We start from the raw sequence: 12015 nt of genomic DNA on the forward strand, positions 1-12015 counted from the left end.
TACAGAAGTGATACCTACATAAAGATAAACCCATCTAGAGATATTAAATAAGGCCTGAGAAGTACACTATCAATCAACATGTGAAACAGCATTGGAGTGAAATACCAAAGGAAAAAAATGTCATCTTTTCTAATGTTAATTTCTTGCAGTGTTGTAAGATTTTTTGATTAAGCCTTAAAGGGATTGAATTTTAGGAAAAAAAAAAAAATGCATTCTTAGAAAAAGCTGAGATCAATATTAAGTATGCTACCTGGTTATCCTCTAGGTTGATCATCTCTAGTAGATCATGTTCCTCCAAGCCTTCTAGACTAGTTATTTTATTGCTAGATAGGTCCAGCTTCTGTAGAGTTTTCAAGCTGTCCAACCCAGTTATCTTCTCAATCTTGTTACAGCTCTAAGAAGAAATGAAAGCATATAAACTGTTGATAAAATTCTAGAGATGGAAAACAACATTCCTGAGGAAGAACAGAGTTCACTTTATTTTTGAGAATCCTATTACAAATAGGCCTTCTCTGCATTAGCCCCATCTTCCTCTTGAGATGACATATTACAGCTTTCCATGCTGCTCAAGGAAAAAAGAATCAACTATCTTCTGATTAACGTATCTTCAACTCACCTTGAATAGCAGCGAGAGACAACAGCAATAAAAAGAGCTCCAGCATTCTTTTAAAGCTGATACTGGCTAAAGGATACTCTTGTTACTATCCAACTCAAAATTTACAAAATAGATATGCACATAAAGTTATAGAATATATATACATAAATACATAGAATTTCCCTCTGTAATCATGGTTATATTTACACTTATGATTACAGAATAAATAATGAAAATAATATGGTAGAACAGTACAGTACTGTCTTATTTGGACTACAGGCAGTCTATAAAAATATCTCTAGGATACACAAGTTCATCTTAATGCATGCTAAGTGAAGGCAGACTTTATTTACTGTCAGTGACAGCATGCATAGAAATGTTAAAAAAAAAAACCAAAACCAAACCCACCTTGCTGTAAGTTCATCTAGACTGTAACACAAGAAATGACCCAAGCTTTTGAGAACTCATAACCAACTATCATCATTTTACATTCCTGCCAAACAAGGTACAAGATAGAAGACCTACATTTATCACTGGACACCAGATGGCTTCATTTCTCGGGGCCTCACAAATCATATACTTGTTTCTGCTGCGAACTCTAAATAGGTATAACATGCTAGGTTCTGTACTCATCTTTGTCCCAGTGGCCACACGTACCCAGATGGCCTCTCAACATGGTTCTTTCTGTATAACCTTGTAAGTTATCTTTTTCCATCAGCATCACCTTGTGCTGAAAGCTTAAAAGCCTCATATTCTATTAATAAATATTTAGGGACTATTGAAATAAATAGGCCAACTGACTCTAATGTTAATCCAGTTGTCTGTCCTTGACATTTTTCCTGACTTTTAAATGTTTAATTAGGTTATTAATAGCATGGAGGCTCCGTCTTCTCTTCCTGTTCTTCGTTAGACCTCTGTTTAATAGGATACAGCTCAGAGTTCTAGTTGCAAAATGCTATGCAAGAGGTGCACATAAAATTCTGTGAACAAATGGGATTTGCGTAGAGATCCTTTTTTGCAAAGCAGAAAATTCCTAGGAGCCCAGTTCATTAGAACTGCACTTCTTATTTTTTGCAAACGTAAGCAGAATATATAGGCTTTTTGGTATAGCTAGGCAGTATTTACAGTTTTTGAAGCCTTTCTTCCAAACTTCAGACCTTACTAGTCTTTCAACCTAAAAAGCTCAAGGGAAAATGGAAAAGAAAGCTGAACCAATGGGAAGAGAGGGCATGACTGCTCCCATAAAAAAAGAACTGCATTTTATTCTAATTAGTAAAAGAAAATGCTATGCTAAAATCTGTCCATTTACATAATTTCCACATGACTATCTACTTTGCTAATTAAAAAGACAAGCAGTTGTATAAATAATCATATCAGCATGTAAGAACCAAAACTGGAGAACATGTTCATATTAATAAGGCTTAGCTGTTAACACAACTTCCAAAACATTTTACAGAGCACATAACCATTACTAACGGAATTATTATTAGGCCTTTTAACAGATGAGGACATCAGTGCACACAATGGTTGAGCGACTTACTGTAGTTCTCCCTGAAGAAAGCATTTAGAGAAAAGATCTTCCTGTCAGCTTAGATTGTCATACTCCTATAGTTCATTTCAGAACTTTTAGACATGATTTTGCCAATCTGAGTTAATCTTATCGCTAAAAATGAGACAAAATTCAGTTTTATTGCCACTACAGGCATAACTGGAAGCTACCGAAGGCATTATATATCTGAAATATAAGTATATTAAAAATACGTTACTAAAGACTGTTTGAATATATTATTCATAGCACACTACTGTCCACTTTTAAATGTGAATACCTTTCCTGAATATCGAAGCAGTAATAAGTACAAGGGCCAACCAGGCCTTGATGGGTACAGCCCTTAGTTGCTCTTTTCTACATCAATTACTTCAGAACAGAAGAAAAATCTTTAAAATTTTAAAAGGATTGGAAAAGAATATTTCTATTCTTGATAAGCGATTCATTCGCTTTACCTAAAATATTTATGTAGGTGCTTAAAACTAATGTAGCAAATATGACCATATTTCTATGTATAGTTTTTTGGTACTCATTTTAAAAATCCCATTAAATATTTTTTAAATTATTATTAGTAAAACCTATTAAGAAGTAGCCTGTTGTATTTTATACCAGCTGAATTGCATTAAAAATAGTTTTTGCTTGTGTTTCTGCACAACCTCTATATTGATGGCTCTTCCTGTTAAGTATCTCGAGATGATTTAGAAGAAAGCGTTGGTATTATTAAGGACATTTTACAAACATGGAGCTGAAGAACACCGAGATAAATGCCTTCCCAAGACCTGTAAAAGAGCAAGATGCATGCAAACAAGAGTAGGCACTGACAGATAGAGGTCTATATTTGGGCTAGTTATCCTTGGCTGTCTTCATAACCAACAGAGAAAAAGAGGCACTTCCAAGGCCTGATGCATCTTGTGTTAATGTAGATGTCAGCAGCTGAATTGGAATAATGAAGTATTTGAAGTGTCCATTTCTCTCCACTGAATTTTGAGGCAGCAGAGAACAACTAGCTCACATGTAGTTGTCTACATTGCAGAAATTTGAAGCCAGATAAGATAAATCCTACTAAAGCATCTAGAAATAAACCTAAAATGTTGTATTTAAACAAATATACCCTAGATACTGTGATGAAAAGCTTCCAATCTCATCACAAGATCCTTCAAAAATTAAACAAAGATCCTTTAACAATATATCAGATTGCATACTAAACTTGACTTGTTTTCTAAAATGAATGCAGCCTTCTGAGTCCTTGCTTTTCCCTCTCCTGTCCTAGCTCACTGCTATCATGAACACAACTTTATGAGGAAATGTACTTTTTAAAAAAATCTTCATGGTTTGTATTGTGGGACTTGCACAGTAAGTAACTTCTTACACATCACCTAAGCAACAACAGAACCTACCCAAGAGTGAATGCAAAAGTATCTTTGGAGAATTTCAAGACCCAGATGGACAAGGCCTTGAGAAACCTCTGCTGAAGATGGCTCTACTTGGAGCATGAAGCTGAATCAGATGACCTTCACAGCTCCCTTCTAACCTATATCATTCTATGATCCTGTTTTAATAAAAAAATATGTCCAGTATTACATGTATCTCTGAAAATTTGTCATGTAATTACCTTCACATTTATTAAGGCATTAATATATTGATAAAAGACAGACAGGAAAACAACTAGAATTACTTCTTTCTTACCAGATTGAGTATTCTGATAGGTAAATTCTTAAGGCCACTGATTGCAGTGAGTCTGTTGTGTGACAAACTAAGATGAGTCAGACTGTGACACTTCTCCAGTCCTCTTATCTCCTCTATGTTATTAACTATACAGAGGTTTTTGCATTTAAGGAAAATAACTGAACACAAAACCTTAGCAATAATTAGTAGCTAAATTAGCCAATGGAGATGAATTTTATGGTAAGGAGAGCTGGACATCAAATGGTTCATGCTAAGTAGTTTAAAACCCCAGCTGCTCACACCCACTCCTTTCCGAAGCTTCCTACCGTCCTCATTTGACAGACACAGCTTTTTGCAGGGCTGCAGGATAAGCGACGCTGATCCAGCTAGAAATATCCTCCCCTCCTTTTTGGAGGAGCTTTTAACTCAGATAGTTGCTGTGACCTGGTTTACAATGCAGCCCTTCAAGCTGGCATAACTGGACTGATGGCAAATCAAGAAAGTAGTGGAAATGAGTGAACAGGAGTGTGCGGAAGGAACTCCTTTGCCACCATCTTGCAAAACTATGCTGTAAATCTCTGGTCTTCTCATCATATGTGTAAGCACAGGCTAAAACATAGGGGTCTTTCATGCCTTTAGCTGGGCACCACTCATATTAGGTCAGCTGTAGAATACAGGCATATGGCTGAGTCTTCAGAGGAAGGCACGACCTTTTTACGCCTACGGAGTACTTAACATGGCTCCAAACTGACCTTGACCTCCAAGCATTATACACAAATTATCCAAATAATAACAGATGATAGTACTATATGGGGCTATTTCACTCTAGAGTATACCTGTTCTATACTGGCCATCTGTACTGAAAGGGGAAAGTGTGTTTTAAACTAACGTTGAACTCAAAACCGGCAGTAAAAATAGTTAGGATTCCTCTCAGCAAACTTCAGCATTAACATAACTACCCAGATTCCTTAAACAAAGCATGTTTCCTTTGACAACAAGCTATCTCAGACTGCTGTCTTACAATGGGATGCACTGCAGAGGTACCTGACTCTGTATCTCTCCACTGTACCAAAATCAGCTAAGTCTGATCCAGGCATCTTATTCTTTGGTGACTGAAGTTAGGCAAGAAGAATTGCACTTGTATTGAGTGTCCAAGCTGGAACGAATTACATAAAAACCCAAGGAATGTAACTGAAAAAAATGGCCAGAACACGCAGGACACGGAGAAATGCCTTCAGGCAATCACAGAAGAAAATATTTTTCATTGACTTGAGAGAATGAACTCTGCCTGCAAAGAGGGGCAAGTGAGTTTTCATTCACATTTCTAGTCTCACCAGGCAGTGGACAAATTATCAGGATTTTTTTCTCTCAGTCTGAATGATATTGTAACCAAACACAATGTAAGCTTAGCCAGGGATAATAGAATACTCTTTAATAACTGTGACCTAACACTGTTTTTTCCTAACTGCATTCCTACACAGGGACTTAATTGTATGCTACCTAAGTTCTACACTCACAGGCCTAGATGGAGAAGAAGAGGAGGAGAAATGAGCTAGTGAGCACAGATTTATCTTTTTGTAGGACCTCACACTAGGCTGTGTCTGCCATTTTAGAAAAGAAACCAAAACCTTCCACAGGCACTGATACTTTACTGATATTAATTGATTCACATACAAAATGGGACCGCTTCTCTTTCAGCTGAGGAAGAAAAGTTTTGGTGAGGAAAAAATATTGTTTAAGCCATTTAAGCCATAAGCATCAATATGAGGCAGCAAAATGCTCAGCACTAAAACCAATCCAGTTTTAGTCTTTTAACGACTCCCTATAGTGCTTTGTCAGATATTATTGCTCAAGCTGTCTCCCTTTCTGGTTTGGGCAGTTTCCTCCTTGAAAACTCACTTATAAACCTGTCAGGTGTGCTTGTGTGTGCACCTGTCAGAAAAAAGTTACAAGGACCTTACCATCTGCATCATAATTCAGTTAAATATGGTAAGAAATGCTTAGTTACTGTCAACAAGAAATGCATGACAAACATTTCTGCTACTGCATGATACTTAGTATTGTATTTTCATGTACGATTACAAAGAACAGCTTGTTTTGTCTGCCATGTCTTTGGTGAGGAGTGCTTGACATGGGTTAGGAACAGTGCCACTTTGCTATTCTAAATTCTGCACTCATTTTCTTCTATTTCAGAGGGTCCCATTGCAACTGTATGCATGAAACAGTTTTTCTCCCCATTTTAATGGCATTTTCACTGACAAATGAAGAAATTGAAGACAGCATGCTGCTGCATTGAAACCAAATGAAAAAATACTGATTCAGATCCACAATACAAATCTCTGATCTTTTTTTCCTTTTCATTTTGCCATATGGTTTTTGCTCTGCGATGGAAAATTAGAATTGCAAAGGGATAGTGTCTCAATGCCATTTTCTGACAAGAATCGTGTCACCTGCACACGTTGTAAAACGTGTGAATAATATAACCTGGGTGCCCTGCAAATGCTTTATCTGCTCCTACATGAAAAAGGCATTGTATTAATATCGTTTGGTAATGGGCTACTTCGAGGACAAGAGACAGAGAAAAAACTGCAACAGCCTGCTGTCTTCTCCTTTTCAGAGAGCAGAAAATCAAGATGCAATTTATGAGGCAAAAAGGAAAGGTTCACGAGCCCTCGGGAAGCAATTGTAAGTAAGGCAGCACGTCAACATGAAACTCCAGATGATCTCTCAGAAAAGCATAGGAGAATCTTTAGGGAGACTAAGAGTACTATGGACAGCCTTGGAGAAGTAAGCAATGAAGAAACTTAATCTGCAGGTTCATGTTTATCTGATTTCTGGCAGAACAGTGTTTCTAATCCCACAAACTGGGTACCACAGTGAAAGCATGGAAGGTGTGTAGCAGAACACCTTCGCTCTGTGTACTTCCCTCAGCATACTCCAGGAAGTTTTCTCTCACTTCACTGTCATTAAACGGCCTTATCCTCCACAGAGCCTCTACAGTCCCTGCGTAATTAGCTATGTCTAAGATTAAACAACATGCACCTTTTTCATTTAAGGGAGCTTAGTGTTCCAAGCCGATTTCCTATTAACCTTTCTTATATAAAAGTACTGGGATTATTTATTACCTCTGCCATGCAAAGACAGCGTGACATGTCACTTTTTCAGTTTTACATGATGCAAAGTGGAGGTTGCTTTGTGCTCCTCTAGCAGGCTAATACCTTACATGTATACACAAACACCTTTAACATCAGGCATGCTTAAGTAAACTAAGATCGGTTTCACCACCAGAATGACAGTGTTTAATCTTGCTTCTAAAGACAAAACTGACATAAAGGAAAAATACAAAGAAAACAGGTATCTATTTCAGAAAACAAACAAGTACCTCTTCTCCCATTCAAATTGCCATAAGGATACAATCCAGCAAGAGTTTGGTAAGTGACTGGTATGCTGACAAATCTTGCATTTGAGGTATTTTATTGCATGAAAAATCTACTTCCTAAAGAAAAAAGGAGGCAGAAAGTTACTTTTTTTTCTTCAGCACTTATAGCTGTCTTGTGAAACTAAACGGCTGTTACATTAAACTTGCGATCAAGGGTGTGGAAGAAATAAGATGATGATTAATATTAATATTGGGACATAAACAGAAAGGGTCTTTTTTATGACACACAGAATTCACATTTTGGGAATTTCCAAAACTATACTTTCCTCCAACAACATTATCATTAATGGTCCCGTAATTATGCATACATATTAAAAAAAAACAACAGAGAAGGCAGAGAAACACATAAAGGTGGTATTTCAAAACAACCTCTTGCTTTTTATAACCCAAAGTGGGCAACAAGAAAACAAGAGCAAAGAGAAAACTAGCACACAGCTACACTTCTAAGTACGTGTTTCACGGTAATGACTGGCACCAGTCAATTTGAAAGGCAGGAATGGATCCCACTAAATGTCTGATGAATTTGACAAGCAAGGAAAAAATTCTGGCTATATTTACCTCTGGCTAGAACAGTTAGTTGTACAATACACCTTCCCATAGCATGCCAGGGTTCAGCATGTGAAAGAAAATAAAAGACTGAAACGTGCGGTGTAAAATATCCACACACTCGGAAAAGGTATTAAAATGTCAAATGAGGTAAGAAAGGAGGAAGGCATAAAAATTCACTTTTGCATATTTTGAAATACAATGTCTAAATTAGATTTAGAAAATGAAAACCATTTTGAATTTAAAACTATAAAATGTATTTTTTGCAACTTACCTTGAGATTTTTAGGTGGTTTAAAAGCAAAATATGTAGTCAATTCATTGTTGGAAGCATTCAGTTCCAGTAAGTAAGGCATGTGACTGACACAAGAAAGATCTAGTAACAAAACAAAATGTCAAATCCTGTACATGAATGCATAGGTAAATGCAGAGATCATCATGTCAAAATGTGATAATTACGTCCAATAGCAACCAAGAATCACTTTGTATATTACTGGTTGGACTTGATGATCTTAAAGGTCTTTTCCAACCTGAACGATTCTATGATTCTACTAGAAAAAAAAAAAAAAGATGGTTTCTAACACAAAGAATAAACATTCAAGTTCTACATTAAATTTCCATTATGTCAACTGATTTGTCTGTAAGCCAGAATATAGTTTTATATTCTAGCTACCTCTAGAATGACAGAGAGACTACCACTGTCCTAAGTTATTAATCAGTGGAGAAAAGTATTTAGGCCACTACTGAGGACTAAATGACTAGTTGCTATGGAAAAGTCCCTGTTCAGACCTAGCTCTCACAGACAAACTGTTAATAAAATGAGGACGGAGAAGTGCTGCCTTACAAAAGTGCTGCTATTATTGGACTCCAGCACCTCAAGTGAAATGAACTTGAAAGAAATAATGCAACAGGCTGCTATCACAGCTTATTCCTTTTGCTGTTAAATTAAAAAATGAGTTGGGGAGTACAAGGGAGAGGGAAGGAGTAGAAGATGATGGACTTTACCCCAGTCTCCATTTGTTACCTTCTAAATCCAGGATACAATTTTTTCCATTTTGTGACCGATGGGAAACCTTGACAAAGGAAAGCCCAAGGCTGGGAAAACTGCACCAGACATAACTTTAAATATTATGACATCTGCACATGTAAAATCTCAACCTTAATCTTGTACTGACATGCTTGCTTGCATTTTATCTTTGTATAATAAACTGGACAATAATCCCCATGTTCCCACTGATAAGCATATGCTGGTGCAGCTGTCTGAATGGTCTATACATCATTCTCAAGAAGATCTAGCCATTGCCTCATTCTGTAGAGCTGGAGTAGTTACACCATTAAAATGTAGACCAGGCTTTGTGATATTAAAGCTACATGGTACAGTGCATTTCTCATCTTAAATGGTTTCACAACCCAAGAATTTACTAGTGTATTTACTACATACCATTAATTTTATTATATGAAAGTTCCAGCTTCTGTAGGTGAACGTATCTGGAGAGAATGTTAATGTCACTTAACTCACGACCCTGCAAAAACACAGTGAAGAGACTTTAATAACTAGCTGTATAACCTCAGCTGCTCTCCCAAGAAATACACAGTAGCAGGAGACATTGAAGAGGTGCCCCAAGGTCTCTCCAGCTTGATGTGTCAGAACAGCATGACATATACAGAAAGTGATGTTAGACCTGCAGACCAGCCATGAACAGAGAAAATGTCAAAAGAAGACTTTAAAACACAACCAGGAGAGATAGCTGTAGCTAGCAAAACTGCCAGAAAAACAAGGCTGCATAAAAAAAGGAGCGGCAGCAAGTAATCCTTAAAATGACACAACCACTTTAACTTTCTGAAGAGACAATGAATGCAGCATTCTCAGGTGTTTAGCATGTTCCTCTATTTTTTTCTCCTGCTGGCTGAAGCAGGAAGATACATTTTCACACCCGAAGACTGGGCAAGGAAAAAACTTACTGCTGTTGCTACTAAGTGAAAAAAAATGATACCGATGTGGCGGTTGTCAGCAGAAGCCTTGCAAGCAGGAGTCTTGTCACAAGTCCCATGTACGTGAAACAGCATTGACAGGTAGAGACAAAAATCTGCCTCTTGAAATTTTTTCACTAGACCAACTATTTGCTGTTAAAAAGAGGAAACCTTTGAGCAGAGAAGCACTTCGCAATGATGTTCTTTGCTTATACTTACTGAAAGCGACAGATTAAGATAAATGTATTCAATACCAGGGGCCGAGCGCCCCAGCTTGTGGAGACCCTCAGCCACAGTGTCTTCATCCAACACTCCATCAAACCGACCCTATAAATACCAGAAAGGAGGGGCAGGGAGAGGAATGAATTAAGGGGAGATTTATGAAATGAAATTCCACACTTGGTAGAATCTGGGGGCTGCTTGGGATGCAACCGGGACCAGAGTTTAATGAAAGTCCTCAATCAAACGCTGCTTTCAGTGCTCTGTCACCTGACTAAGGCACTACACATTAGGAAAAATGATGAGTACAGCCCTCAAAACAGATAAACAGAAACATGTCATGTACTAGCTCTATACATTTAAAAAGGTTCAACAGATTTTTGTTGGGATTTTTTTTTAACCTTATGGATTAAATGCATAGGTCTAAACAGGATCTGCTTCCACAGATGTTGAGCCATGAAACTCACATTGATTATGGATCTTAACATCTCAGCAAATCAACACTAACATAACCCCAGTGTTGTACCCCAATATGCACATTAATGGAGGCCCTTTAAATTTGTGCAGCATGAGCAGCTAGCGCTACTCTTGCAGAGAACAATCTTTGCCAGAGAGGGTACTTGACAGATGGCACTAATGAACCACTGCGTAGTTTTAATGAGAAAATAAGCCAATGGCTTGTGAAATTCCTATGAGCTTGGAGAAGTCACACAACAATTGCTAATCTAGGGACCAAGATAAATAATGTTTCAAATGGTAATCATCTAAATTATAGCACCTACATGTTATAGCAACGGAGACTACAGACAGATGCATTGCCACTAGGTGGAAAATAGGAGGTGATAATGCTGTGGCAGTGGATGCTTTAGAGCTCAGCAGATCAGGGAGAAAAAATTCACTTGGGTAAAGGGGCTTATTGAATCTCAGGGCTGGGCATATAAACAGGAAAGAGGTTTAATTTGGCCACCCATACGCCAGCTTATCCTTAGTCTTTATATAGCAAGGAGAGAGAGGGGCAATCCAGAATTATCCTGGACACCATGGGGATGGAAGGGATCCTAAAAACCAGGCAGAAATTAGAGGTGAGGGGAAACAGACTAAACTGGCCTTTCCCCTCTATGGGGAAATGAGAAATCACAACCTGGCACCCCCACTGACTCTCCCTTTTTCCCCGCACAACTACACTGAGTGACGAGGGGGGAAAGGGCTCACAAGCACACCCCTCCCAAAACAGCTGGGGGCCACTGAGTTGAACCTCTGTGCGCTGTGACTCCTCTTCCTCCTCCTCCTCCTCCTGCTTGTCCTCTTGGTGAGGCAGGCTGAGCTGTGGCTGCTGCAGGCTGGGCCTGTCCTGGGGCTGCTCCCCAGGGACCCCCTGGGAGAGGTGTTGCAGGGGCCCATGAGAAGGGGGAAGCGGCTCACTGAGGCCGCCCTCTCCCCCCTTCTCCTCGCCCTCCGCCATGAGCTGTAATAAGACGCGAGGACGCGCAGGGAACCGCGCTACCGGTGCTTCGCACTCGAGCCCCAGCCCGTCACCCCTCCGAAGCGGCCGCCGCCATCTTGTTTGCTCTCCTGTTGTCGTGGAGACGGGCAAGCGCCACGCCCCCTGCGGGGACGATGATTGGCGAGAGCCCCACAGCCAGCCAATAGGAAAGCGGCGGGTGGAGCGGTGCAGGATGGGAGATGTAGTTCCCCGCGCGGGGCTCACTCGTAGGGGCCGCCAGGCCGCAGAGCATGATGGGAGTTGTAGTCCGCCTCGCAGGCGGTCTCCTCAGGCGATGCCCCCCCGGCTCTCAGAGATGCTTGTGTGACGGAAGCTGTTGGAGGCTAACTCTGAAACTTAGCTAACATCATACCAGGCCAAGATGGTTTTGTAAGCTGCCAAGGCCACTTAGTCATCCCTAATCAGAAGAACAAACATTCAGTATCCTTTAACCAAAGGCATCCCGGAGCAAATAGACCTGGAAGAAGTACTCAGAAACTGATAAAAGCGCACACCCTACCCCAGAAGGTGCCAGAAAAACGGGATGATTGC

At 39.3% G+C, this 12015-nt stretch overlaps 1 protein-coding gene across 2 annotated transcripts in view; it reads right to left on the bottom strand.

Moving 5' to 3' along the window:
• The window catches only part of LRGUK (leucine rich repeats and guanylate kinase domain containing), a 51804-nt gene extending 40362 nt beyond the window's left edge, over positions 1 to 11442 (bottom strand). For both annotated transcript variants that reach the window (XM_075724558.1, XM_075724549.1), the window contains exons 1-7: positions 11236 to 11442; positions 9981 to 10088; positions 9232 to 9313; positions 8066 to 8166; positions 7221 to 7302; positions 3828 to 3952; positions 251 to 394 (exon numbers count right to left, since the gene is read on the bottom strand). In XM_075724558.1, coding sequence (XP_075580673.1) covers positions 251 to 394; positions 3828 to 3952; positions 7221 to 7302; positions 8066 to 8166; positions 9232 to 9313; positions 9981 to 10088; positions 11236 to 11442 — 849 coding nt within the window. The remainder of the gene's footprint in view (positions 1 to 250; positions 395 to 3827; positions 3953 to 7220; positions 7303 to 8065; positions 8167 to 9231; positions 9314 to 9980; positions 10089 to 11235) is intronic.
• Positions 11443 to 12015: the final 573 nt, after the last annotated feature.

The sequence above is a fragment of the Pelecanus crispus genome, chromosome 1 (genome assembly GCF_030463565.1).
Source record: "Pelecanus crispus isolate bPelCri1 chromosome 1, bPelCri1.pri, whole genome shotgun sequence".
Lineage (NCBI taxonomy): Eukaryota > Metazoa > Chordata > Aves > Pelecaniformes > Pelecanidae > Pelecanus > Pelecanus crispus.